At 39.3% G+C, this 27836-nt stretch overlaps 4 protein-coding genes across 10 annotated transcripts; 2 read left to right on the forward strand and 2 right to left on the reverse strand.

The window, feature by feature from the left end:
• Positions 1-1777: 1777 nt before the first annotated feature.
• nostrin (nitric oxide synthase trafficking) lies at positions 1778-9331 on the forward strand. Of its 4 annotated transcripts, XM_084907840.1 has the most exons (17): positions 1778-1867; positions 2115-3424; positions 3514-3599; positions 3704-3787; positions 3983-4045; positions 4149-4230; positions 4312-4374; positions 5094-5192; positions 5310-5435; positions 6351-6449; positions 6543-6668; positions 7128-7236; positions 7322-7410; positions 7537-7662; positions 8654-8912; positions 9008-9103; positions 9195-9331. In XM_084907840.1, exons 2-17 carry the CDS (start codon positions 3329-3331, stop codon positions 9329-9331), a joined length of 1740 nt encoding a protein of 579 aa, XP_084763966.1. In that variant the 5' UTR covers positions 1778-1867; positions 2115-3328. The 4 variants fall into 4 exon arrangements, with proteins under 4 accessions (XP_084763966.1, XP_084763967.1, XP_084763968.1 ...); XM_084907841.1 differs by lacking the exon at positions 1778-1867 and having other exon boundaries at positions 2030-3424; positions 9011-9103; XM_084907842.1 differs by lacking the exons at positions 1778-1867; positions 3983-4045 and having other exon boundaries at positions 2030-3424.
• On the reverse strand, positions 8549-14100 carry spc25 (SPC25 component of NDC80 kinetochore complex). 2 transcript variants are annotated; one of them, XM_084907850.1, is made up of 7 exons: positions 13989-14100; positions 12381-12548; positions 11905-11970; positions 11577-11723; positions 11386-11474; positions 10558-10656; positions 8549-10272 (listed from the first exon to the last, which is right to left on the reverse strand). In XM_084907850.1, exons 2-7 carry the CDS (start codon positions 12529-12531, stop codon positions 10180-10182), a joined length of 645 nt encoding a protein of 214 aa, XP_084763976.1. In that variant the 5' UTR covers positions 12532-12548; positions 13989-14100; the 3' UTR covers positions 8549-10179. The 2 variants fall into 2 exon arrangements, with proteins under 2 accessions (XP_084763976.1, XP_084763975.1); XM_084907849.1 differs by having other exon boundaries at positions 11349-11474.
• Positions 14101-14179: 79 nt separating this feature from the next.
• LOC146370589 (glucose-6-phosphatase 2-like) lies at positions 14180-16513 on the forward strand. The gene is made up of 5 exons (XM_084907851.1): positions 14180-15034; positions 15113-15222; positions 15298-15409; positions 15483-15604; positions 15700-16513. The coding sequence occupies exons 1-5, from the start codon at positions 14817-14819 to the stop codon at positions 16212-16214; spliced, it is 1077 nt and encodes a 358-aa protein (XP_084763977.1). The 5' UTR covers positions 14180-14816; the 3' UTR covers positions 16215-16513.
• A 1596-nt stretch (positions 16514-18109) lies between these two features.
• On the reverse strand, positions 18110-27552 carry abcb11a (ATP-binding cassette, sub-family B (MDR/TAP), member 11a). Of its 3 annotated transcripts, XM_084954951.1 has the most exons (27): positions 27504-27552; positions 27371-27386; positions 27235-27283; positions 26853-27094; positions 26681-26765; positions 26115-26248; positions 25849-26020; positions 25462-25586; positions 25217-25391; positions 25014-25127; positions 24815-24925; positions 24614-24739; positions 24322-24525; positions 24033-24203; positions 23756-23945; positions 22915-22996; positions 22722-22830; positions 22468-22629; positions 22267-22371; positions 21010-21171; positions 20708-20911; positions 20383-20624; positions 20142-20298; positions 19851-20048; positions 19541-19747; positions 19081-19227; positions 18110-18966 (listed from the first exon to the last, which is right to left on the reverse strand). In XM_084954951.1, the coding sequence occupies exons 1-27, from the start codon at positions 27550-27552 to the stop codon at positions 18766-18768; spliced, it is 3939 nt and encodes a 1312-aa protein (XP_084811077.1). In that variant the 3' UTR covers positions 18110-18765. The 3 variants fall into 3 exon arrangements, with proteins under 3 accessions (XP_084811077.1, XP_084811079.1, XP_084811078.1); XM_084954953.1 differs by lacking the exons at positions 26853-27094; positions 27235-27283; positions 27371-27386; positions 27504-27552 and having other exon boundaries at positions 22906-22996; positions 26681-26761; XM_084954952.1 differs by lacking the exons at positions 26853-27094; positions 27235-27283; positions 27371-27386; positions 27504-27552 and having other exon boundaries at positions 22915-22982; positions 23742-23945; positions 26681-26761.
• Between the last annotated feature and the right edge of the window lie 284 nt (positions 27553-27836).

Raw genomic sequence — 27836 nt, forward strand, 5'->3', positions numbered from 1 at the left:
TAGGTAAGTATTTAAGTAAAGTTTATTTACAGAGTGCTTTTCACAGACACAAAGTGGTTTCCAACACAAAAAGTAAAAACTAGGAAATGGGGAAAAGAAAAGCAGTAAGCAAAACCAAAAGAAAACAAGAGAAAGCTAGCATTCATAGTAAAGCAGATAGTAGAATAGAATAGAATAGAATAGAATGCCTTTATTGTCACTATACAGTTGTACAATGAGATACAGAGCATCTCCTACTCAGTGTAAACATGCTGGGGTGGGGGTACAGTTCTGCAGCGCTATGTACATATGGACAGTATTAACATAGGGAAAAACACATATATATATAAAATGTACAATATACAAGCCGTAACTAATATGTGATAAATAGTGTTATGTATATACAGTTGAGTTGTTGCACATAGAATTGCACAGTGGTGGTCCATAGAGGAAGTGGGAAGTGGGGGGCTGTGTTATCTGTGCATGTGTGAGTTCAGGGTGGTTATCGCTTTGGGGAAGAAACTGTTTTTGAGTCTGTGGGTTTTTGTGTTGATGCACCTGTAGCGCTTCCCTGAGGGAAGCAGGCTGAACATGTTGAAGCCAGGGTGGGAGCTGTCCTTGATAATGTTTGCTGCTCTGGTGAGGCAGCGGGAGGAATAAATGTCCATCAGGGAGGGGAGAGGGCAGCCGATGATCTTTTGTGCTGTCTTGACCACACTCTGAAGCCTCACTCTATCTGCTTTGGTGCAGCTGCCGTACCATACCGTGATGCAGTAGGTTAGCAGGCTCTCAATGGACGAGCGGTAGAAGGTCAGCAGCAGGTTGGAGTTCAGCTTGTACTTCCTGAGGACTCTCAGGAAGTGCAGCCGCTGTTGGGCCTTCTTGATGACCGCTGAGATGTTTCCTGTCCAGGAGATGTCAGCAGAGATGAAGGCACCAAGGAACCGGAAAGTGTGGACCCTCTCCACACACTCCCCGTTGATGTAGAGGGGGGCCAAGTCGGTGCTGTGTCTCCTGAAGTCAACAATGAGCTCTTTGGTTTTCTTAGTGTTCAGTGCCAGGTTGTTTTCTGAACACCATGCTGCCAGCTTCAGGACTTCCTCTCTGTACTCTGCCTCGTCTCCCTTCGAGATGAGTCCGACTACCGTGGTGTCATCAGCAAACTTGATGATGAGAGTGTTGTTGTGGGTCGAACTGCAGTCGTGGGTGTAGAGAGAATACAAGAGGGGGCTCAGCACACAGCCCTGTGGGGAGCCGGTGCTCAGTGTGCGAGTGGAGGAGAGATGAGGGCCGAGTCTTACAGTCTGGGGCCGGTTTGTGAGGAAATCCTTTATCCAGGCACATGTGAGAGGAGGGAGGCCAAGAGTGACCAGTTTGGTGATGAGGATGTCCGGGATGATTGTATTAAAGGCTGAGCTGTAGTCCACAAAGAGCATTCGGACGTAGCTTTGCCGCTGCTCTAGGTGACTCAGCACAGCGTGGAGGGCTGTGGCGATGGCGTCTTCTGTGGATCTGTTTGCACGGTATGCAAACTGGTGGGGGTCGAATTCTGGGGGGAGGTAATCCTTGATGTGCTGAAGGACTAGTCTCTCAAAGCATTTCATGATTACCAGTGTGAGGGCCACAGGGCGGTAATCATTCAGGCTGGAGATGGGAGACTTCTTCGGCACTGGGATGATTGTGGCTGATTTTAGACAGGATGGGATGGCTGCCTGATCCAGTGAGAGGTTGAAGAGTCTGGTGAAGATGAGGGTGAGCTGGTGTGCGCATGCTCTTAGTACCTTGCCAGGTACTCCATCTGGACCGGCCGCCTTCCTGGGGTTCACTGCTAGGAGCACACGTCTGACATCGTGCTCTGTTACAGTGAGTGGAGCGGTGCAGGAACCAGGTGAGGATGAGGATGGGAGCAGGGCTGAAGCAGATGAGTGTTGCTGTTGTGGTGTTTCAAAGCGGGCGAAGAAGCTGTTTATTTCCTCTGCCAGCTGCCCACTCGGGTTTTCTGTTTTCGCAGTGCTGCCTCTGTGGTTGATGATGTCTTGCATTCCCTGCCACACCTCTCGTGTGTTGTTGCTGGACAGGTGGGACTCGATGTTCCCTTTGTGGTCTGACTTGGCTTTTTTAATCCCCTTTTTCAGGTCAGCTCGAGCAGCCCTGTACAGAGCTCTGTCACCTGACCTGAAGGCAGCATCACGGGCTTTGAGGAGTGAGCGGACCTCGCTGGTCATCCAGGGTTTTTGATTTGGGAAAACCCGAATGCTTTTGTCCACTGTCACATTTGCAGTACAGAACTTGATGTAGTCCAGTACTAACTGAAAGACAAGTAATACCTGGCCTTGAAGAATACCAAGAAGCAGGATGACAGAGGCGGAGGAAACCAGAAAGGAATAAAAAGAGAAGCACAGCCAAACGAACCCATTTAACACAAAATATAGAGTGAAAAAATCCAGGGCTAGGACAATATCTAATACCCCAGAATCCTAATAATTAAAAATAATGCAGTCTAAATAGGTTTTACATTAAACAACTAATACTCCATTAGCAATTTCAAAGTCAAATTAAACTTTATTGTCATCTCTGCTATATACAGTACAGTATATAGAGAGACCAGACGACGAGGCTCCAGTTCCATTCAGTGCAAAAGACAATAAATATAAGAAGAGAAATAAATATACAGTTCAAGACTAAGGTAATAGGATCAATAACAATTTACAATTTACAATTTGAATGATTTAAAGTGACCAGTTTAGCAGCTTGTAAACATGAGCAGGATAGACAACTGATGGGTCTGACTTGGCTTAGTTCAGTTTTGTGGGATGCCAGCTGGTTGTGTGTTTGGATCACTTATGCAGGCCAAACTTACCAGATTTAATTGATTGTTCAACGTTCAAAGGAAGATATGTTTCATACCAAGTAGACAAATAAAGTAGAAACTGCTCATTACTAACGTTTTAAACTGTTATTACCAAATAGACATGAAATAAAACCACGCAAGTCCTTATAGAATAATTATTACCAAAACATCACAACCTAACAACCTAAAAGTATTAACTTTACTTACTTTCTTTAACTTTCTCTAAAGGGTTTTTTAGGAAACTCAGATGGTTTAATTAGCTTGAACATTATATAAAGTAGTTATATTTGGTCGTATCCTTTTATTTATTTATGTTTGCTAAAAGCATGGACAGACCTTTTTGTGGTGTTTATATATTCCCCCATCCTGAATCGGTTGCACATAAACCTGCTGCCTTCCAGCTTGAGTTTAAGCTTGCAGCTTCTTCCGGGTTTTTTTTTCACCCCTCTCATTGGAATTTTCCTTTGGCGCAATGCATAAAGCTCAGGTGGTTTGCGCATGAGTAACTTTGGGAGGAGGGTGGTCAAAGTTCCAGGTACAAAGTCAACAAACAGCCAGAGTCTTAAGATGAAGGAACCTACCACCACCTGCTCTGTGAGTATTTATTTTTGAGTGATCGCACAACTTCCACATTCAAATCAAATGTGTCAGGTACTCACGGTGTATTATTGATCACTTTTCAGTATCACCAGCTCTATCAAAATGCGAAACAATATTCCAAAAATGGGGAATACTTCTGCAAAGAGCTCATGTCTGTTTTCCAGCAAAGGTACGCTGACTGTGGTTAGAAAACACCTGAGTCACTTTAGGAGTTACTGTTTGACCCAGTTTTATTTCTTCTTCTTCCTTGCTGCAATCTTTTTCCTGTTCCAGGGCAGAGTTGGAGCTTACTTACTCCAAAGGCCTACAAAAACTCGCGGGCAAACTCATCAGGGCCTCCAAAGGAATGTCAAACAAGTAAGGGTGACACTGTTTTGTCAGTTTTGTGTTTAACATGACCTCTTCCTGGGACTGATTGCCATGCGCCGTACAGGAATAATAGTGTGATGAGCAATAACATGCAGCCACCAAGTTAGATGTGATCAAAACACAGGCAGGTGTCAGGCTAATTAGCCCACAGCTCTAACCTTTTCATGCTGGCTCCCCACTCAGTTCCACCCACAGTGCCTGGTGTCATGTGTCAGATGAGATGTACTCAAGAGCAGACGCCCACAGGTAGTTTTCAACCTGAGTTCAGCTCGAGTCTGCGCCAGTCGAATGATTAAACAAATGTTATCTTGAGCTGGAGTTTAAATGCAGATGTATGTCTTCATTTCAGATCAGTAGGAAATGCATTTCAGCAGGAAGCAATTCTGGAAATACGACAAGTCTTAGACGAGCATAATAAGAGGAAGAGGCCTGTATGTAATTCAGTCTTTCCTTTTATCAAAATCTCTCTGCTACAGTTTCCAGTGATAGCACAATATGCCACTCTTTTCTAGCTTGACAGTGCCATTGAAAGAACCGGAAAGCTTGTTACTGCTAACTGGAGTGAACAACTGAAGGTAAGGGCGTGTTGTAAACATATACAGGGACAGAAATTGGCTTTGGTGGAGCTGCTGAATCATAAATCCATAAAATGACTGTATCGACAAAAATATGTTGACATGTACAGTCAGAGAATTGCTATAATGTGGATGCCTGCAAGAATGCATTAGAATGCATGCAGAACTCACAGGTCTGATATAAGCTTTAATAATATATGTGTTTGAACAGTTGCATGCCATTAAAAGGAGGGTCATGCTGAGGAATTATGATACTTTACGATTTGGTTTGATGGCACATTATAAAGTCTGGAATTGTGACCAACCATAACCGTTCCTCCCTTTCAAAATGGGTAGATTTATCATTAGGCACTGTGATGTTTGGCCTTATGAACCATAATGATCATACATAAAATGACTCTGTTGTGACCGTTTCCAGGAACTTTTTGGCTGCAATGCAAATCTGATATAAAGCTTTTTTTTAACACGTGACGCATTCGTTGAAAATGTTTTGAAAAATAACAAAATAAAATAATAAAATAAAATAAAATAATAAAGTGTTTTTGTAGCTATGAGTGTAAAATTTCATATCTACAAAAATAAACTCACAAGAAGCCAAGATAAATGATTTATCTTTCAAATTCAGTCTATCCCTTTTGACACACAGCATCACAAAGTAGTTGTAATGTTATTTAAAGTTCATAATAATATATTCATTTGATTTCTTCTTTCTAAACTAGATCAAAAAGAAATTAATTGGACTAACAGGAGAACACGAGGCTCTGTTCAACTTTGTTGAAAACAACAAACACATCTCCACTGAGAAAGAAAAACAGAAGGTACAGAATGTGTCATACTGTTTTCATCACTGCAGTCTTTTTCACCACGGGGGGGATACTTACTGGAAAAAGCTGTCAGCATGGTTGCTAAAGTTTTCTCTCTGTTCTTGACTCCAGATGCTTAACAGGCTGACTAAGTCAGCAGAGATGCAGGCGCGGGTGGATGACGAGTACTTTAATATCAACATGGAGGGTCATCAGATGAGACTCAAGTGGGAAAACACATTGAAAAACTGCTACCAGGTGGAGAAAATAGTTTCCTACTTGTCATTTTGTGGGCATTTAGCTGTTCCTCTTATTAAGAGTGGCTCTTTATGAGATAACGGGGCTCAGTGACGTAGTCAAGAGTTTTTCATTAGTGTGAAAGATTTCACTTCTGATTGGTTCCAGGAAACTCTGAAAGCACAGCTTATCTCCCAGGACAGTATGTTCTGTATTTTGAGCACAAAAACCAGACGTGAATCCAGTTGAGAACCTCTGGGAAATTATGTATTGATGCCTAAATGCTGGGGATCTTCCAGGACACCATCCACAGTCTCATCAGAATGGGGTCATAAGCATTACTGAGCCACATTGTGACTCCGGTTGGATCGGCCTGTAATATCAGGTTTTAACTTTGCCAGTTGGTGTAATCTTCAAGGATGGTTGATGATTATGAGTTCTACTAACCGTGGTTATGTCATTTTGTTCTCAGTGAATTATGCAACATACATTTCAGTAGTGATTTTTTAGCTTACATTTCTTTCATCAAAATCCACTCTGTGCAGCAGTAGACATTGCATGTATTTTCAGAGATTCCCACATTTATTTAGTGTACACGTTGTTTAATAAGGACACAGTACCAGAACGTGGGGCTGCTGGCTTAAGCCTGTGATCTTTCTTTTACTCTGCACATGGTCTTTCCACACATTATGACCTGAATCACTTGGTGCATTTATTGAATTTATGGGTTAGATGGCAATCATCTAACTCAAGGGCATATAGTGTGTGAATGGGTGGATGATTGTGTATAGTGTAAAGTGCCTTGGGGTCCTTAGGACCAAGTAAAGCGCTATACAAATACAGACCATTTACCATTTATTTGTTGTTATGTGCTCCATGGTTTAAATGGCCAGGAGATTATCTAAACAAGGACTTTCTCACTTTCTGCTCTTTCAGATCATACAGGAGCTGGAGAAGCAACGGATTGAACTTCTAGGCAACATCCTAAAAAGATATAACCTCCAAATGTACAGCTTTGGACAGACCCTCAAACATGTGAGACATCCTGACCACCATCGTCCAGTACACGTTGAATCACTGGTATATTAAGGATATTATATCACCTATGCATACTTGTGCTACTTCTAGGGCCAAACACAGATAGAACAGGCGGTCCAAAGGGTGGACACTGATAAAGACATACAAGCCCTGGTGGAAGAGAACAGAAACACCACTGAAGATCACAAAGCCGAGTTTTTGATGGCTGATTATTTCGTAAGTCTTTGGTGTCTGAGAATCTGCTGTTGCATTTCAAACCGAAGTATTTTTTTCTGCAGGCGGTCATCTCTGCAGGGGGCATCTTTTTATGTTAGTGTGTGCGTGCTGCAGATAAAAAAGTTACTGGTAGGGCCTGACAGAAATCCTGTACCGTGATCTACTCTATATTTACTATTACATAAATATAGCTATACATATATACAACATATACGTTTTTTAAAGATGTGGCTTCTATGGAAATATGATGGTAACCTCAATGAGATTTTTCTGATTTAATAAAATGTAGTTACTGTATAGGGACTTGTACGATTGGGGTGCAACATGCAGCATGTCTGAAAAGTTTCCAGGACGAATTCAAAGTTAACATGCTACTTTTAATCCCTGTAGATTTAACCATCGATGCTAGATTTAAAAAAATGTTTCTGATTTAATAAGTGACCAGGTATCTATGCTCAGGAGGAAGACAGCAAATCATTCATGGACAAAGACAGAAGAAGAGAGGCAATCAAGCTTAAGCTTCAGCGCCTCGACGACAATATTACGAAAACAAAGAAAGACTGTGAAGGCAAGCTGTGTTACGCAACTTTTAAAATACCAAGTAAAATCATTTGCTGTTTTTCTATCATTCTAATTCTTACAATGTGTCACAGGAATTGAAAAACTTATGAAAACATACTCTGAAAATCCATCTTTTTCCAACCAAAAGAACCTTGAGGAAACCGAGCAGCAGCTTGATGAGGTAAATAGTGGACAGTAATGCCAGAGTGGATGTGGATTTATACTGCTGTGTGCTGTTTGATGTTTTCTTCAAACAGACCATGAATCCAGGGTTCCCAATTGCTCACTAATGTCAACTCATGTATAGAATACTCTAAAACTGGATCTCCTGGAGGCTACTCATTACAAACTCTCTACATCGCTGTCTAAATTAGAAGGGAAACCAAAGGCCCATCACCGGTTCAGCAACAGTATTCTGAAATGGAAGGACAAGGTAAGACTTCCATTATGCAGCCGCCTTTTGTTGGCACAGAGGATTTGTAACTAAAATGTGACTGGACTGAATCTTCAGCTTAATAGGAACAGACTTGATAGAGGGTTAACTTTAATCTCTTACTCTGCATACCCCATACATATCTACCAGTAACATATTTAAAGCAGATTAACTGGAACTATAGTGGAATATTGCTTTTACTGGACAGATGGTGCAAGTAAGAAACAGGATCTTTTTGATTTTCCCAGAAATAAAAGCGCAGTGTGCACAAGATTCTTCCCAGTATCTGCTACCTTGCATCTTCAGTACTCCATCACCCTTCCTGTCATTCACACACATGTATTCTGTTTTGCTTCTACAGGCTTTCATTCCTCTCCTTCAATACTTCCACCTGCCAACTTGTTGATTACAGTTATTTTACACTTAATATTTAGCATCAACTGGTGAATCAGGTTGTGGGGCAACAGGCCTGTCGTAGCTGGTAGTTTGGTATCGCATCAATAAATATACTTATGTTTGGTTCACATGTAGAGGCAAAATGTTTTTACTTGAGATAAAATATTTGCCTGTTTTTTTCTGAATGAACAAGATTATTTTTATTCTATATTATTAGGGATCCTGTCCTTTCCTGTATCTCGTGAGTCACTGCATAAACAGCATGAATGCATTTCTGATGAATCATCTTACATTCAAAATCAGCTCATAACATTACCACCTGCAGTACATAAAGACACAAACTGTCTCGATGCAAAGCAAATTACAGCTAAATTACACTAAATTGGTAGGTAGGACAGTTTGCTTGCAGGAAAATGAGCAAATGAGAACTTCTCGTTATTTCAAGTTATCTTATTAAATTGGAAAAACACCAGAAATAAAAAGACTGGAATATCAAAAAGGTGAATTTTTATTTTATATTACATCGTTGTACAGTTCTGTGTTTACGCTTCTGTAAAGACAAATGCTGTAGTTGAAACCCTTTCTTCTGTTCAAGGACTGTGAACATAGTCTAGTTCAGCTGGCTCGTCCAGTCAGACTCAGGAGGACACCCTTCAGATCCCGGCAGTCACTGAGAGCTTCCATCATTTACAAAGGACCACCTCTGTTTGTGGCACAGCAGTCTGTGGATCCTTCAAAAAATGCCACTGACCAGGTCAGTTCTACAAGCCCAACACAGGAAAGTCAAACTGCAGAGAGTGGCAGCACTGTTAATGGAGTCTTGGAGCCTCACACGGAAGAGGACAAAGGACAAGGTAATTCATTTACAGAGCACAGATACAACTGTTTGTTTAAAATTACAACATCTGGAAATTCAGGAGATTAAAGCACTAAAAACAGTTATTTTTAGCAGATAAAACAACCCCAGAGTTGTGCAGTATAGGAAAATGCAAGGCCATTTACAACTTCACCCCTGAGCACGACGATGAACTGGCTCTGAACGAAGGTAAGTGACACTAAACTGCAGTTTACTAAAAACGTTTGCGTTTCTTAAAAGCAAAGATTTAAAGTTTAATTGAAAAAATCATGTTTCACAGGAGATTTACTAGACATTTATTCCAAGGAAGAAAACGGCTGGTGGTTTGGCATGCTGAACGGGCAGACGGGCCATTTCCCATCAACCTATGTTGAAGAGCTACCTCGGTTAAGCAGCATTAAATCATCTGATGCCTGACCGACCCTGAATCAAATTCTAACCACAGCGATGCCAAACATTCATTAGAAACTTAGTCTGAAAGGAACAATATCTGTTTATGCACCGATTTTAATTTGGTTAATTATTCAACATTTGTCACATTCAGTTCTTGTATATTTATGAAGTGAGATGTACATTCAGCATCTTAACACTGCCCCCTGGGTATTTTGTAATGCTCCTAGGATTAAAGTTGAACATAACAGTAATATCAAATAACAAGTTTTTTCATAATTTATATTACACTCGATACAAGGTCGACTAACACGAGGCTTTAATAAAGAAGTGCTTTATTACATCATTGATGTCTGTAGCACGTGTAAAAAAAGAGATTTGTAACAAACAAATAAAATAAAACTGTTTATACCAATGTTTAAGTGGTCAGTTCCTTATTATTCAGGATTAAAAGGTAAGCAGTTGTCCAAATGTCCATTCACTCGCTGGGCCCACGTCCTCATTTTAAGTTTGACAGCGTTATCGTAGATAAAGGTGAGCAAGGCCTCGAAGGGGACTGGCGTGGTCCCGCTCCTGAAATTCATATACTTATCTCCAACAAGAACTCGTCTGAAATGATGCCAAAAAAGAAACTTAATCTTTTTAATAAGAAGAATTCACACTTGTTAGCTACTGAGTACAAAAGAGTATTTGAAATTCAAATCTAAGAGTCCTGAAGTTGACTTTTTATTTAAAGATTTGTAATCCTCCACTGATCACTCCATTGAATCCACCATGCTTTCTTTAGTCCAAATTGCAGGTAGAATGTCACTGCGTGCTTTTCATCCTTCCCTGCGTTCAATTTTAGCGACGCGTCTGAGAGATAAACTCCTTCCTCACATTTGCCAGGAATGCTGGTAAATTATTGGTCTCCTGAAGTCGCTTTTCCAAGGCTGGCAAACACTCGAGCACAGGGTCACTGGAGACAACTGTAAAATAGAAAAAGAAAAAAAACAATGACTGATTACAGTGGATGCAATAAAAGAGTGAGCCACAAAATATCAGGTGTTCCAATGTTTCTCTCCGGTCTTATTTGAACCAATTTTACAAACACATTAAATATCAGTGTGTTTTTTGGTCTTCCTATAGCTTTTTAAATAATAATAAAAAGCTCATATCTATATTTGTGAATCTGTTTGAAATTAATACACAGAAATACTATTACATTACACAGGGTTGTGGAAAAAAAAAAAAAGTAGAGGTATTTAACTTACTCTGGTATGATCCGCTTTCATTAATCCCCATCGTGATGACATAGGCGCTCTCTGGATCAGAGGGGTTGATGTTTCGAAAAACAAACTGCAACTTTTCACCTTTAAAAGTTCAAAACAAAGTTCTTGAGTCGTATCAGAAGCGGCGTGTGTCACAAGGTGAAATCGCAACAACCAGCTGACTATCATTAAGTTGCACAACACTTTTTCAGTAACAGTACACATGTCCAGAGTTTCTTCACAATCTGATTATATTCACTCTGAGCTGTGCATGTCTTTATCGTTAACGATGATACATACAAGCATAAATATCAATCAGTTCACCATGGTAACAGGGATATGCAGAGCAGAGCCTTCATTTTAATCCACCGAAGGTAAAAATATTACTTTATGATTATAGTCTTTCTATTCAGTGCATTCAACTCAACCAATTAACAATTAAGCAGGAGTTTGTAGGTCAGAATTACTCTAGTTTGGATATGTGCATGCAGACAGCTTCAGAAACACAATGAATGTGGTTCCACTGTTTTAACTAGTACTCATGTACTGAGTATTTATTCCATTCCAACATAAAAAATCATAATAATTATAATTATATTGATTTGTCACTTCTGAATAGCTAGAACTTTTATCCTTATTGTTGTTTTATTTTAGAAAGTATCATAACCATATCAGTCATGATCAGTCTAAAAGGAACAGCAAGACCAAAACCTCTTGCACAAAAATCAGTTACAGATAACATAAACAAGAGTCGACAAACATATGTGTATCAAAAATGCATGGTTTTTGCATACCTTTAACCAGCTGTGTTTTGCCAAGGATTGTTCGTACCTCCAACCCCAGATGATCCTGAAAGACGAGTCTGGCTTTTTGGAGATTCTTCAGTCTGTCTTTGTTTGCTTTGTATTGAGATTCAATCACTGAAATGTAGGCAGAAAAAATAAGTGTACTATACAATACAGTCACAGTTTAATATTTAATTTATACGTTACAGCATCAGTGTCACAATCACACGATCGTACGTTCTTTTCTCTTGGTTTGTTCTTCTTTAAGCTTCTCAATCTTCTGGATAATGTCCTCTTTCTGCATATCCTTCTCCTGAATCTCAGATATCACTTCAGATATTGTCTGTCGTTTCTCTTTTAAAGCCACTTTTTTCCGTTCGAGGTCTACGAGGCAAACATTGTGTCAGTACACAAGTTGTGTCAGTACAACTAAGTCCTGAGATAAAGTGAAGATGCGGAAGCAGCATTACAAACCACCATTTTCACATGTACACTTGAACTCAGCAGTATGACCTACATTTAAGGTACATGCTAATACTGTGTGCCTAATTTACTGACAACTCACCTTTTTTGAATGTCTGTATTGTTTCAAACAATATGTCATCATCCTTACACTTCTTTAAACACGTATCTGCAACAGAAAACATTTATTATCAGCCATATCTGACAACTCTAATCAAGTAAGAAAATATGTGTAATGTTGTAATCCACTGTGCTGGACGATACTCAGACTGTCTTAAAACACTCCAAAAACACAACTTTGGACCTAGTTGTTATTAAACCTGTAAGACTAAATGTTACTCATAGTTAATATTTTCTTTCTTTGACATGTTTGCCTTTATTGGATAGTGAAGCACTGAAGATAGGAAAGTGAGGGAAAAAAGGGGACAAAAGAGATGCAGGGCCATAGGGTGTCTTAAAAACTAAAAAGCCCATGTGCAATTTCTTTTCTATTGAAATAAAGGATATTAATAATGAAAAAAAGCTGAACAGGGTAGCATTCGTGACAGATGTTTGTATATGTCATTAAAAATAAATTACCAAGTGCTGACTTCACAAACTGCCTGTGGGATTGGGCCAACTCTGCCGTTGTGTCTATTATGTCTGTGTATGTTTTAAGCTCCTTGTTGTGGATCTCCTCCATTGCACTTGTAAACCTATCGCTCATGTTTGGGTCAGTGATGGACATCATGGTGCTTTGTTATGAATCTGTGGTAAAACACAAACACAAGCACAATTTTCACTGCAGAGCCAGACAACTGTAGTGGTCGGTCAACACTGGCGCAGAACAGAATACAGAAAAAGCTGCTCAGAGTAATTTATTTGTCCAGGATATGAGTGTCGCCCACAATCAAAGACATTATCACGTAATGATGAAGATGAAATAGTAATAAAAATCTATAAAGAACATTAGAAAAAGAACATCATAAATAAACAGCAACAAGTAACAAAGTTGTGAATAAGACATGAAATTAATTGCAGTTAATTGTTTTTGATTTAGCGCACAAAGCAGTCAAATAAACTTTTAATTACATTTTTTATTTTATTGTGAGTTAACTATTTTAATGCTGAACGCGCTCTCAATGCTGCTGTTTATTTCTAACATGAAGTCTGTACATTAGAGCTCTGAAACTTGAAATGGATGGAAACAAACATTAAGGGTTACTCTGTGTGCTCAGCTCTGACACTTTCCTGTAGCCTAAAACGAAGATGAGACCTTGCTTTGTGAGCAGATTAAAATGAAATTGATCTAATCGATTGAACAGGTATTTTTGGTATTCTCTGTATTCTTTGCTCTGTTTACAAAGCTGTGTAAACAGCTTCCAGCAAGGTAAAACAGCCTTAGCAGCAGATTAAAGATCAAGTATAAAAACATTTCTTGCATCATGTATGTATGTAAATCACAGAATCTGATGTACAGCTACTGCTTAACAACTTGCACACATTCCCCCAGCAGAGAATCTACACGGCTTTTAAGACATGCTGTAAATAAAAGAATCTGAGAAAATGTGGCACTTTAGGCCAAAACATTGCTTCGTAATAACCCCCCAGGCGGCTGTGTGTAATCTAGCAGTGTATTCTTGGTAAATTGTTAATTTTATAGTTGTTAGTGCTCTAGTAAACTTTTTTTCCCTTTGGCTTAACCAATGTACAATGACCCAGACGTTATGGAGATAAAAGCAAGATTAAAAAGTACAACAGTACAGAATAGGCTGTGCTGTACTGTGTTGTATTTACATTAATCTTCTAAAAGACTTATAGTTATGCACTGTGGCTGTTAGTTCCAGCAAACAATGACACCAAAACATTTCAAAGCATATGAAAGAGTACAGTTGAAACCATCGTCAGTTAAAACAGTTTTAAATGTTTACTGGCATAATTAGTTATTTAATTAGTTCACAATCGACCTGTCGCTAGTAACAGCTGGCTTTATTATTTAAATACAACATTATTTGTGCATATAGGACAACCGGTGACGTAACAGCTACACCAAAACCTACTAACAACATTAGCATGCCAATGCTAACGTTAGCCGGGGGAACATTAGCGGTTAGTTCGTCATCGATTAGCTTGCAAATGAAACCAAAGGATATTTTACAAATGTGGCTTACACTAGTCAGTCCATTAACGTTGCAGTGTAACACTCACATGTTTTGAAGAGAACTCTAGATTTACGTCTTGCTGTTGCGCAGGTCGTTATTTTCAAAAATCCGCGGTCTACACGTAGGGGGCGGGCACTCAACGACAACCGGAAATTACGTTAATCATTCATATTATTTCCTCTGCTTTCAAATTAGCTAAAAACTGTTATGTTTTTAAACCGAGAAAACATGGTTTAAAAATATTAAATAACCCACTCCTCTTGCTAAATTTATATTTATAATGATATATATAATGTTTTCAGGATGTTTTTTGCTGAAACGATATCCCACCTTGTGGTCAGTATGTGGAAGTTCAGATGGATCCGAAATTCCGTCCAAACTATATAAAACAACATTATACTTTTTTCAGTATTTGTGCTCTGATTAGAATGGGAAGATAGCTGAATGCTAACAGATGTACTCAGTGAACTCTACTGTGCCAGATGCCAGATGGGCTGTGTTTTTCTCTTGCAGCATTATAGGAAGCTCATTAATGAGGCTGAAAGGATCCAGCAGGTTACGTGGAACTGTCTTTCTTCGTGTGTACAATGGCTAATATTTAACAATTGTAAAAGCAATGTTCTGTGAAAAATCTAATGTCTACATGCTCAGGGTGTAAACAGTTTTGTAACATGTCTTAAAATGCTGAGCCCTAATGGCAACATTATTTTATATTGGGTTCAAAGCAAAGATGTTGCCGTTGTTGCCATGGCTTCATTTAATGATTTATGATGCCAGGTTGATATAAAGTTCCTGAGGTAGGAAAGGGCTCACGGTGCTTTAGCTGGCATTGAAGAAGAAGCTGTTGCAGTTGTGTACATAGATAGGGAACCACATGGATTTTGTCTACAGCTTTGGTGTGCAGGTTATACAGTACCTGCAGAACAACTACTGGCAATACCATGACTTCATTGATTTTGTGTCAGTAGTGGGTGACCCTCGTAATATTTTCTCTGTTTATTTCCCTCTCTGGTTCCATCTCAGTCACAATGTTGGCACCAAGATGATTTGGGTGGCTGTTATTGGAGACTGGTTCAACCTTATTTTTAAATGGTAAGCCTACTCTTAGGTTAGCATTTGTATCTTTATTTTATGTATTTCTGAACTTTATTCTTATATTTTCTTTTGCAGGATTTTATTTGGGCACCGACCATACTGGTGGGTGCAAGAAACACCCTTCTACCACAATGATTCAAAACCACATTTGGACCAGTTTCATATAACTTGTGAAACAGGGCCAGGTTAGTATGCATGTATGAGTCAGTACTTAAAGCTATTAAAGTGTAGAAAACTTTATTTAATGTTTTTCTGAACAGGCAGTCCATCTGGTCACGCCATGGGCTCATCATGCGTGTGGTATGTGATGATCACTTCTGCTTTAAATTTTGCTCGGCCCTCCCGTGCCTCATCTGTACACAGCTTTCAAAGGTGAGAGGTTATATGCATCTTTACAATTAAGTTAGTTGTCTTGTCTTTTTTTAAATATGTATTATTCCTACAGGTTTTGTCTTCTGAGGTCCTTTTTGTGGATGACTTTCTGGGTCATTCAGATAAGTGTTTGCATCTCCAGGATTTTTATTGCAACGCACTTTCCACATCAAGTTATCCTCGGTGTTTTCACTGGTGTGTTCCACTCTGCTGTCAAAAAAAAAAAAAATCTGATATATCTGTTGTTTTGTGTTAGGACTAAAAACCTTTTTTCTTTCTTTAATGTGTAGGCATGCTGATTGCTGAGGCCTTTGATCACATCCCCTCAGTCTACAATGCAAGCTTGAAAGTTTACCTCCAAACCAACATTTTTCTTTTCTCTTTCGCTGTTTGCTTTTATCTGCTCTTTAAACTGTTGGATATCGATCCCATGTGGTCAGTCAGCAAAGCCAAGAAGTGGTGCGCTAACCCAGACTGGATCCATCTCGACACGGCGCCTTTTGCCGGTCTGGTTAGAAACCTGGGAGCCTTGTTTGGTCTGGGCCTGGCAGTGAACTCTGAGATGTTCGTTCAGAGCTGCAAAGGGAAGAACGGCTGCAAAAGTATGTTTAAACTCATGTGCGTGACTGCAACGCTCACATTTCTGCAACTGTACAACTTTATTAAAATGCCCACTCACAATGAGGCTCTGTTTTATATACTGTCGTTCTGTAAAAGTGCTTCAATACCTCTCGGTGTGGTTGCTGTTATTCCTTACTGTGTTAATTTGCTCATCAGAGAGCATGAAGAGAGGAAGCTAGCTTAGACTGTGGAGCAGCTTTCAAGTTTTACAATATTACCCCCAACACATTGATCAAGGATATCAGCAAGGTTGAATGGTAGTGTTGGCAAACAGGTGTAAATATGTATGTGTATTATGGAGGTAATCACACGAGGACTGAAACAGTGTATGTTTAAAAAAAGTTGCATTTGTGGGTTTGAATAGCATGTTTTGAAATTTTCATTTGCTTGATCTGTTGCTTACCTGAGTCCATTCTATGGTGTTTGTTTTATATGTAAATCACAATAACTGTAAAGACTGTTCAATTTCTTATTAAAGAGTTTCTTTGGGACATTATACAACCCTGGAATCATTTGGGAGATGCTTTTGCCTGAAGTATTTTCCCATTTTTTCCTTACGAATATCCATCCTTTTTAGGGTTTACGTCCGTGTTTAAGAGGTCACACACAAATTAGAGCACAAATGGTTTTTGAAAGCTTCATTTTGACAGTTTACACCACAAAAGCCTGAAACAAAATCAGACCTCCAGATTTTATTGTGACCTGTTAGCCCATCAGTTCTGTGTAAAAGTCAATAAAAACAGATAGATAACAAGTAAGATCCCTTACCACTGCAGCTCAGATGAAAGAACAGGTGAAATTTTAGATTGTCAGAAATGACAGTTTATCGATATTTATATTATGTCAGAAATGTCAGTTATAAAAGTATCATTTTTAGTTTTTTAGCACTTTAAATGTATGGACATACAGCTTGCTCTGCATGCATTGAATAATCTCTTGTAGCTCTCTTCAGGAAAACTTAGATATTAATCAGCCAAAATAAATGAAGCAGAACAGAAGCTCTGATGTAACTAGATTAGGATGATTAGTTAAACTCCCCAGCAGAACGTATTTCCACGTTTTTCTCCACCATCCCGGGTTGCTTAGCATCCAACGGCACCTGAGGCTGGCTCTGAATTATGTAACTGTCCTAAGTGCGTAGGCTCCTCATTAAGCCCAGCTCGAAGAAACATCTGTGTGCCTGGGTGCTTTATTATCAACTGGTACTGAGGGTGCAGCAACAGAGAACCACTCAGCAGCCTGAACTCTGTCCACTCCAGCTCCAGCATAGTTAATATAAATATTTATGAAAACTAATTTGCCTAAGAAAATATTTTTTTTCAATACAGCTACAATTTAAAGGAGAACTTGCTTTAGGTATGAAGACCTCTGCTCACTGTGTTATTGGTTATGTTTAAATATAAAATGAAAAAAAAATTGATTTCAGCACCCATGAGCAAAATATTTCCTCCTTACAGATAAAGTACTCTTTCTGACCTCAAAAGGTCCAAAGGTCCCAATTAAATGGTGGTTAGCGCTGCTGTGTCACAGCAAAACAGTCCTGGGTTCAAATACGTTTGCCAGATGGGGCCTTCTTTCTGGGTTAGGTTAATTGGCAATGAATTGGCTGTAGGTGGTAATGGTTGTTTATCTCTCTGTATTAGCCCTGTAGTAGACCTATAACACATTCACTGTGTGCCCTGCCTTTTGCTCTCTGGGAGCTAGGATGGACTCCATGCTACCGTCACATGAACTAGCTGAGTAGAAGAAAATAGATGCTTAACTATCCATAATAACATCTATATGTGAAGTTTAAAACAATACAGTAAGATGTATTGTTTTAAACTGAAGAGAAATGTTGATATTTTGGTAAGAAAAAGCCATACCAAAACATTAGAAATAGATTACTTTAAGGATTGTATTTTTTTTTTTTTATTTATTTATTTATATATATATCTATATATATATATCTATATATATATATCTATATATATATATCTATATATATATATATCTATATATATATATATCTATATATATATATATATATATATATATATATATATATTTTTAAAAAAAACAATAACTGTGGTTCAGTGATACAAACGTGGCTTAATACATGCAAAAGTCTTTATCCTCATCTTCTTCATTTATAAACACTCATTGCAGGCAAATAAATATACAGAAAAGAGCTTTATCGTCACATAATTAATTGATAACAAAAACAGATTCTTGTGCGGTTTAGATCATTCCATTTGGTGTTATTTGGCAAAGTTTAGATGTGGAGTCGGTGGTATCCCAGTACTTACGGACAGATTTTATGGAGTTAAGTATATTAAACGTTTATGTGTCCTTCATAGTTTGGGGAATCCTGGAGATGAGTATCACTATTTATTTGAATATAGACAGAAATATCTGCCTGTATATTTTAGGTTAAGACCAAATGCTTATGAGATGGAGTTAATTAGCATTAAGGATATAATTGTACAGAGTAAACTGCCAAATTTTGTAAAGAAATTGTATCTGTATTTGGACATGGGAGATTTGCTGATAGATGTATTGATTTTTAATGATGATGATGATGTGTACTGAAGAAAAGAAAATTTGTATATTTTCTTTTTTTTTTATCCTGGGAGGAGTTTTATGAAAACGAAGTAAAGTTATGCATTTAAATGAGCAGGATATGAAGGACGATTTTCCAAATGGTTCAAGTTTGCAACTAAACGGCTCTGTAAATACAACAAGCTCAAATAATTCTAGCTGATTGGAGCACCTGTTGTGACCAGTTTGTAATAGGCGCCCCTCTTGGCCATGAGTTTATCATGTGTGCCTTGCTCGATGACAGCTCCATGAGACATCACAGCTATGATGTCTGCAGTCTGGATGGTTGACAGCCGGTGAGCGATGACGATGCAGGTTCGTCCTTTTCTTGCCTCATCCAGAGCAGTCTGCACGGTCTGCAGGACAAAAAATCTTTGTCATCAGCGAGTTCCTTTTGTGTGTCATGGATATATGATATGGATATGTTTTGGCAAACTTTAATTTAAAAGATTAGAGGACTTAAAAGATACCTTTTCACTTTCAGTATCCAGGGCAGACGTGGCCTCATCTAACAGCAGGATCTTGGGGTTCCTGACAATAGCACGTGCAATAGCGATGCGTTGTTTCTGTCCTCTTGACAGCTGCGAGCCCTGGGCACCAACCTGAGTCTCATATTTCTACCAGTTTGAAAGAGAGAGGCGTAAAATGCAGCAAGTTATACTCTAAGTTCACCACAAGTCATCTTTAAAATGTGTGTGTGTTTGATTTTTTTAGGATAGTAAACCTATACTAAGTGCATTTAGCATCCGCTCTGGGAAACGCTTGTCTGCACATTCTGCCAGTTACCTTCTAAAAGTAACTATAGGCAATCAACATCACATTCAATTTAGCTTTAATTCTGAATTTATGCTTAGTTCGCTTACTCGGCTTTCTTTTTAATCAAAAAATGACTGACCGGACAACATTTCATGTCATTTCAGTCCTACTCACATCAGGAAGCGTCATCACAAAGTCGTGAAGATAAGCTTTCTTAGAAGCTTCAATAATCTCCTCCATGCTGACACTGCGGGTGTTATCTCCATATTGTATGTTCTCAGCTATACTGCAGTCAAACAAAACTGGCTCCTGGGACACTATCCCAATCTGAGATCTTAGGAAAGGCACATTGACTGAATGAGATGGGACGCCATCAATCACCTGAAAAGAAAATGTGACACAGTTACAACAGAATGAATGGTTTTGCTCACACTGAATACATTTTGTGTATCTGAAATTAACATTTAAATCAGTCAACACACACCACTTGCCCTTCATCAGGGTCATAGAACCTCTCCAGCAGTTGAACGCTGGTGCTTTTCCCGCAGCCGCTGCTCCCAACAAACGCCAAAGTCTGCCCGGGCTTCACAGACACACAGAGGCCCTTCAACACCTGGGTGTCCGGTCGTGTCGGATAGGTAAATTTGCAATTAAGGAAATTTATTTCTCCTCTGAAGTTTTCCTAAAGATGGATGACAAGATTCACAAAAGTAACACGGGCTACATCTTAAAACTCGTGAACCATTTCAATGTACAGTTATTGACATTCACCAACCCATATCTCTCCATCTGACTGGCTTATGCTGATTTTAGGAACTCTGTCCAACAATTTGAAAAACTGGGCAGCAGCAGTTTTGGCTTTGGCATAATCTGGAGTGAACGAGGAAGCTCTGCCCAGTGCTGTCCCACTGATCACGACTGCTGAAATCACCCTGGGGAAACACATGACCACAGTGTTGATGTTTGGCAATCACATCACAAAGCTGAACATGTCAAAAAGCAAGATTTTTACCAACCTAAAAACAAACATATATTGCAGACCCTCAGCCCTGACCAGGAAGCCTCCGTATCTAAATGAAGCAGCATAAGCCAAAAAGATGACACACTGAGCAAAGCCAAAACAGAGCCCATAGATGTTGGCTTTCTTCTTGGCAGACTTATAAGGTAATTCAAGTTTCTGCTCATACGAATCCACAAATGAGCTCTCTTTGGCCAAACCTGCAATGGTTCTGATGTTGGCAAGAGCCTCACTGGATACCTGTGGGAGAGAAATCACTTAACCGCAAGAAATTCAAAGCTGCCTGTGTACTGGTATGATATTAAAATGGAAGATGAGCTTACCTGACCTGCTTCTTCCATTGCCTTCTTATCTTCATTTGCAAAACCTGTCAGCATCTTGGCTTGGAATACCCCAGACAGCCCAATGAGCGGCAGGAAGCACAAAATTACCAATGTTAATTTCCAGCTGAAGTAGAAGGCAATGATGAAAGAGACTCCTATGCTGGTCACTGAGTTAACAATCATGCCAATCTGGGATCCTGTTGCCTACAGAAATTATTCAAGCATGTTAAAAAATATTTAAAAAACAAGATTTTAATTGTAAAACGAAAACTGTGAAAACAGTCCTGTAGTTTCCTACTTACCCCCTGAACCATGGATGCATCTGTGGCCAGTCTGGTGGTCAGAGCTCCAGGACTGTTTATAGGGTTATCAAACCAGCCAATCTCTTGTTTCAACATGGCCTGGAAGCCCACTTTTCTCAGGCGGCGCGTCAGAAGCTCTCCAGATTTAGCAAAAGAATATCCCTGTAATATTAAATGTGCACTGTAAAAAATCCATAAAATACAGTATTGACCCTTTAACCACACATTGACTCTTACCATTACTCTGTACTCAGTTCATTTTAAAATTTATTTATACGGCGCCTAATCAGAAAAACAGTCGCCTCAAGGCATTTTATATTGTAAGATAACCCCTAACCCTATTTTATCCACTCTGCTAACCTTCTTCAGAAAAATTATGGCCCTTTTTCCCTTCCCATGGCCCTTTAACATAAACCAGTGACACACTCCAGGGCCTGATCAACCCTGGCAGGGCATCTTTGGATGAGGGTGTCTAGTGATAATGGCCGAAACACCCGATGAATCCAAGGTCCACTGCTGACGATGTGTCCCAAATTTTAATATGATAATTTAGATCAGATCTCTAATCCCTAAACCTAACCAAGGAAAAATGGCAGATTATCTTGGGTAAAAGAACGAAAGTTGAGGCACACAACAATGTGTGCCGCTGGTAAAGTTTCTGTGCTGCTTTTCCTCATAACAGCCATCCCTCAAGATTTTCTCCATTTAAAGCAATGCATTGTCAGGGATTGTAACATCTAGTCCTTTTAATGAACCCGATTTATGACGACAATGTCAGACCTTTGGATCTTGTACTGTGGTTTGAATGGTGTTTGTGTGTTTTCTGTTGGAGTGGAAAGCAAATGTCCCCTCACTGGTACATTAAAGATTTACTCTGCTCCACTCTAATTTAATAACGCTACCAACAGTTTATCCACTTTTTTTGGTATTTATGTTGCCTTTGCTTCTGTGCGGTAAAGAAACCACAGTATAATTAAAACCCACATTGCCAAGCCCCACCTGTTTTAGCTATCTTGACTCTGTTATGACTGCTTTCATGGCACGTGCAGGCAATTCAGTCATCAGATAGCCGCACACACGTAGAACATGTGCAGAAAGGCAGGCGTTGTTCACATGCCGCCTGTCTAATTCTTCATTTTTGTCATACCTATCACATTATTGCAGTTCATCTTCTTCTAGAGACATAAACAATTTCTCCACAACAGCTATTCTAGATTATGTTTTGTTTTTAATATGTCTAAAATTGCAACAGCATACCTGTAAAAACTGTGAAATGAAACTAGCCGCGGCCACGATGCAGAACAGAACACATATCCCATTGATCTGTTTCCTCTGTTCATTCAAGTCCTGAATTGCAAAAGTCTGTAAAAACAAATACCAGTGAAATATTTTAGCCGTTGCTCAAACCAGCTGTACATGTAAAAGATGACATGCGTTCTTCATGAGAACAGCTCTTACCCCAAGAATCTGGCTGAACAAGATGGCATAGATGGGGTTGACAGAGCCGTTGACCGCAGCTCCCAGTGAGCCAAGCAGCATGTAGGGCCATTCCTGCTGATTGTACTTAAGGATACGTGCAACTGGAGCAGGCTCTACATGTTCTTCCACATCATTTTGTCGCTGTTAAAAGATATGTGTAAGGACCATTGTTTTTCATAGAACAGTTATTAATTGTCTTGGCTTATTACATAGCACGAGAGGAATCTCTGTACATTTTCTGATGTGATATTCGTGTCCGTAGCAATCTTGAGGCTGCCTGATAGTGCATTAGGGACAAAGTCATTTGACAACTGGCTCCAAGATCGCAGCCGCAGAGAGCTCCTGCAGGTGTAATATAGAGAATATCAAAGTATTTTCTTACTGATGATCTTTTCTCATGATCTCCTTCAAGTGGACTTACTGTACCTTTTACTGGATCTACGGCTTCCACGGCTAAACCCCCCTGCTTTTAGATCAAAGTCTTCTCCAGGAGCCTCACTGATCACATCTGGAAGTAAAACAATCAAGCATTAACGTTTCCTTTGAGATTTGACAAACACAAGAAATAACTATAACATACTTTAAAGGATTTCCCCTTTGAAATGCATTTAATGTTTGGCCTTGACTGAAGCCATTAATTCAGCATAAGCATAGGTCCAGTTCTTTTGTGGCATTTAAGCTGCATATGGCCAACACAGCACCACAGTGCCAAAGCTGTAAGTGTCATGAACAACCTAAAGCCCAAACCTTTTCACTATGTTGCTATGTGGCTGAGAGCTTTGAAATGTGCTCTTTCAACCAGGCAGGAAGGTCTTATTTGCATGCGATAGTGTGGAACAGCACAATAGGAGGTGTACATGGAGTAAAGGGTGCAGAACTTTTAATTATGCGTCATCACAATGTAAAGCAACTATACTCTCTAACTGTATCAGACAAACAACAGGCAGCCAACTTGTTATCCTGAATTTCCAACCGTGCATGACAATCTCTGTCTAGTCCAGGTAAATATGTCTTTAACGGGGAAAAACATACAAAATGAATTTGAGAAATCACCAAAGGTTGGAACATATTCTCTATCAGATTAAATTTAGTTCTAAATTTAAATGTTTTAATTTACGTTAAATGTTCTACATCATATTCTGGACATATATGGGCATTTGATTTTGTTTAACATTTGAAGATTATACCATAAATTTTGATCCACGCATTTTCATTTTCTTGCACCAAAAGTCCAAATCTAGTAACTGACAGACCACATGAATCCTACCACTAGTTGTGTTGGTTTGGCCTTGGCTTTGCAGGGTGACCAGAGTGAAGTAGACGCCTTGCTTCCCCAGTAACTCGCTGTGTGTTCCTCTCTCCACAGCCTGCCCGTGCTCAAATCCTATAATAACATCTGCATTTCTAATCGTGGAAAGACGATGAGCTATAGAAATCGTCGTCCTGCCTGTGCGCACCTGCAGATATGGTTGTTATTAGGGTGTCAGTCCACTAAACAAGATGCTAATGAAGTCAAAATGTATGAAATATAAAAAATGGCTCACGTTATCCAGTGCTTCCTGGACTACAGCTTCACTTTCATTGTCCAGGGCAGATGTGGCCATATCCAGCAAGAGGATCTTGGGGTTTCGGATGAGCGCACGAGCTATAGCAATACGCTGCTTCTGCCCTCCGCTCATCTGGCCTCCACCTTCACCCACCATAGTTTCAAATTTCTGGAGTATAAGAGGCAAAGATTTTTTTCATTGATGTTAAAAAGTACAAAATTACAGCACATGACTGTAAAACTGCTGTAACTTCTGCAATTGTGCTGTATATCATTTTTAAATGTACCTGTGGTAGCTCCATAATAAAATTGTAGGCATTAGCCTCTTTTGCCGCCTGGATAATGTCGTCCACGGTTACTCCAGGTCGACCAAATCGGATGTTCTCTGCAATGGTGGTAGCAAACAGCACTGGCTCCTGCTCAACAATCCCAATTAGAGAGCGTAGCCACTGGATGTTCAAAGTACGGATGTCATGACCATCCAAAGTCACCTGAGAAGGAAATTTTTTTTACAAGACATTACAACGAAGCCCCCAAACATCTCACTGCATCTGTCTGAAAAGTTTCTCAGATAGTTACCGTTCCTTCCTTTGGGTCATAAAACCTTTGAATGAGCTGGACTGTGGTGCTCTTTCCAGATCCACTTGGTCCAACAAATGCGGTGGTTTCTCCTGCTCTGATCTGCATGCTCAGATTATCTAAAATCTGAAAAAGGTTGTTGACTTTCAGTGAGTTTAATCCTGAAACATGACAGAACAAATATCAAGCAAAGAATGTTACCTTGACGTCGGGCCGGGATGGGTAGTAGAAAGTGATATTGTGGAACTCAATATCACCCTTTACTTTGTCTAATTTGTGACCTTCTTCTGATAAACAATCAATTTCCGGTTCCTGTGAAAGTAGCAACAAATAAACTTTATTCATTATTTTAACATTGACTAATTTGGGTCTTCTGGTTATGTAAGTTAGCTGGTTTTACCCGGTCAATTGTCTCAAAGATACTCTTTGCAGCAGCGCGACCAGAAGCGAAGGCCTCCAGGCACGGTGAGGCCTGGCCAAGGTTCATTGCTGCCATGAGTACACCAAAGAAAACCTAAAACAAACACAGCAGCATTAAAAGTCAACAGTTTTCCATCTGTTTATTCTACAGAGTATTACCATTAAGAATTTAATATTTCATACCTGAATAAGAGTACCGGCCGTCATCTCCTTAGTGTCGATGACCAGTTTAGATCCGTACCAAAAGGCCAGACCATAGCAGAGGAAAATGATGCACCACAGGTATCCCTGAAACACTCCTATGATTGTTCCTTTTTTAACTCCCCAATTCTGAGCTTCCACAAGGTTTCTGTCATACCTGTGCAAAATTTGTATTTTAGCATCATTACAAATAAAAGTATTAGCATTTATATTGTACTACAAAATACCTTTCAGCTTCTTTTTCCTCCCCTCCAAAAGCTGCTACCGTTCTGATGGATGACAGGACCTCATCAGCCACGGCCCCTGCCTTTGCATAGGCCTTAAGCTCTCGTCCTGTCAGTCTGGCCACAGCCTGCAGGAACCAGGAAGAAAAACGCACAAAATGAAAACATATCAAAGCTTAAACATCAAGTCAAGTCAAGTCAAGTCAAGTCAACTTTGTTTGTCAATTCTGCCACATGTACAGGACATACAGAGAATAGAAATTTCGTTACTCTCAAACCCTAGATTAAAAAATGCAAATAAAATAATTAAAAATAAAAATTTAAATTTAAAAACATAACAGGACAAAAGGTATCTATCCACCAACTGCTAACTGACTATCAAACGCTTACCATAGCCATCAGTCCAGCACCTATACCTATCATAGGGCTCACTGCTATGACCACCAGAGTCAGCTTCCACCCACCAATGAACCCAACCATGAAGCCAAAAACAAATGTAGAGATCCTCTCAATAAATATAGACACCTGATCAGCAATGGCACTGTTAATCTTGTTGATGTCGCTGTAAAAAGAAAAAAGCAACAGAATGTGTAAAAACATGTTGAGCAAAACAGTGATAACAGGCTGATCAGCAGGCAGAGAGAGACACAACGTACTCAGATATCCTCGTGTTTAGTTCACCCACAGAGTTGCAGTCGAACCATCCAATCTCCATTCGCATTACTTTTCTGAAATAAGTCTTTCGAATTCTCTGTGTTTGCTTTGCAGCCGCCGTCACCCAGAATGCAATCTAAAATGTGATTTTTAAAAAAGGGCATCACATTATACAGACACAAGCCATGCATTTTCAGAAAGGATTTAAACAAACTCCATATTTTTATTCTTTAATTCTGGATTACTCCTTATTCTGGTTCTTGGTGCAGCTCATCAGTTCATCCACAACCTGAAACAAACCTTTCCCTTTCAGGAAACTTTTCTTCTGATTGGCTGCCCTTCATATTCAGAAGGTGTGAGCAGCACATGGAGGGGGGATGCTGTTCTTACACAGCCATGAGCCTGAGATGACCGTGTTAAAGATATCCCCTCTCATTAACAGCACAAAGGCCAACAGGTGATAGTAAATGGTCTTAAATTGAGTGCTAAGTGGATGTTTAAAATTATTCACCAGAAGCGACAAAAAAGAATCAAAAATTAAAGCTGAGTATGTAACATGCATACTTACCTGAAAGTAACTAACAATCAGAACACCGAATCCAATCCCAACATAGTAATACGCAAACAAGGTCATCTGAGCTTCAATATCCACCCTACCAAGAGAACAAAAATGAGTAGCAGTAACAACAATAACTCTTTACTGTAGCAACAATCTCATCTGGAATAAACAAATGACTTACCCGCAGTAGAGTGTGGTGTTTTCATCCGTTTCATACATGGTGTCGTTAACCCAGTAAATAGTATTGTTGTTGCACGTCTTGTTGGGATCTTTCAGCTCTTGGACCTCGCGCTCATAATCCACAAATGTGTTTGTCATCATGCCATAAACGAGGAGCATGAGCGGTGAGGCTGCGCCGTGTACAAGGGCACACACACTCCCCACCACCATCATCACGATGTCTTTCCAAGTGGCAAATCGGAACTGAAAATGGGAAATTGTGGATTTGTGCTTGTGGGTATAAAGAATGTTTCATGCTTATCTACCTTTTTTTTTTTTGATGATTCAAGAGCAAAGGTAAGGAAAAGAACAAGCTTTTATAGAGTCATGGAAAAAATATTTACCAGCTGAAAGTATCCAACACTCAGAGCATTTTCTTTTTTCTTCTCTTCCCTGTAAAACATGTAAATAACCTATGACTGTAAATGACAGAAAAACTGCAAACACATAGCATGTTAATGTCTCCCAACCCAAACTTACCCATTTTGACTGTCATCTGAAAAGAAGGGAAATTATAATTAGAGTATTTGCTTAGCTTTTTTAAGCAAAACTATTAGTAAGATATATGTAATGATATTTAGTCCTTTTTGTCCGCTAAAAGTAACTCACTCACCTTCTTTATCTGCAAGTGGGGGTGATGTAAGACTGACCTTCTTCTTCATTTTTGCCGCTCTGACTCAGGCAGTTGTATACTTACTTTCTGTGGATAGAAAAGTTAAACATTGGAATAAATATCAGTGTAACTTAATATACTTTAAATGTAATGTAAATGAGGCAAGTTACACTGTATTTTATTGGCACAAACAGACAGGAAAAAGGATGACATGATCTGCTGAGAATTCAATAATTTCAGACAAGCTGATAGCGTGTGGGTTGAATTAACTTCTTTTTATCGTGCTGTCTTGTTCATTGTTTTCAATTTTTATCCAGCTGCTTGGACATACGA

The sequence above is a fragment of the Perissodus microlepis genome, chromosome 16 (genome assembly GCF_051167445.1).
Source record: "Perissodus microlepis isolate ML-2025 ecotype Zambia chromosome 16, ASM5116744v1, whole genome shotgun sequence".
NCBI classification, from domain to species: domain Eukaryota; kingdom Metazoa; phylum Chordata; class Actinopteri; order Cichliformes; family Cichlidae; genus Perissodus; species Perissodus microlepis.

What these genes read in the sequence shown, in the direction of transcription:
- nostrin (XM_084907840.1), top strand. Translation starts at nt 3,329, where the DNA reads ATGAGTAACTTTGGGAGGAGGGTGGTCAAAGTTCCAGGTACAAAGTCA. An exon ending in AACCTACCACCACCTGCTCT is followed by an intron (nt 3,425 to 3,513) that starts GTGAGTATTTAT and finishes ATCACTTTTCAG; the next exon opens with TATCACCAGCTCTATCAAAA. An exon ending in TTTTGATGGCTGATTATTTC is followed by an intron (nt 6,669 to 7,127) that starts GTAAGTCTTTGG and finishes ATCTATGCTCAG; the next exon opens with GAGGAAGACAGCAAATCATT.
- spc25 (XM_084907849.1), bottom strand. Translation starts at nt 12,531, where the DNA reads ATGATGTCCATCACTGACCCAAACATGAGCGATAGGTTTACAAGTGCA. An exon ending in GTTTGTGAAGTCAGCACTTG is followed by an intron (nt 11,971 to 12,380) that starts GTAATTTATTTT and finishes TTTCTGTTGCAG; the next exon opens with ATACGTGTTTAAAGAAGTGT. An exon ending in ACAAACCAAGAGAAAAGAAC is followed by an intron (nt 11,475 to 11,576) that starts GTACGATCGTGT and finishes CCTACATTTCAG; the next exon opens with TGATTGAATCTCAATACAAA.
- LOC146370589 (XM_084907851.1), top strand. Translation starts at nt 14,817, where the DNA reads ATGGATTTTGTCTACAGCTTTGGTGTGCAGGTTATACAGTACCTGCAG. An exon ending in TTCAACCTTATTTTTAAATG is followed by an intron (nt 15,035 to 15,112) that starts GTAAGCCTACTC and finishes TTTCTTTTGCAG; the next exon opens with GATTTTATTTGGGCACCGAC. An exon ending in TATCCTCGGTGTTTTCACTG is followed by an intron (nt 15,605 to 15,699) that starts GTGTGTTCCACT and finishes TTTAATGTGTAG; the next exon opens with GCATGCTGATTGCTGAGGCC.
- abcb11a (XM_084954951.1), bottom strand. Translation starts at nt 27,552, where the DNA reads ATGAAGAAGAAGGTCAGTCTTACATCACCCCCACTTGCAGATAAAGAA. An exon ending in TCCAGGAAGCACTGGATAAC is followed by an intron (nt 23,946 to 24,032) that starts GTGAGCCATTTT and finishes CCATATCTGCAG; the next exon opens with GTGCGCACAGGCAGGACGAC. An exon ending in CAATGGAAGAAGCAGGTCAG is followed by an intron (nt 20,625 to 20,707) that starts GTAAGCTCATCT and finishes TCTCTCCCACAG; the next exon opens with GTATCCAGTGAGGCTCTTGC.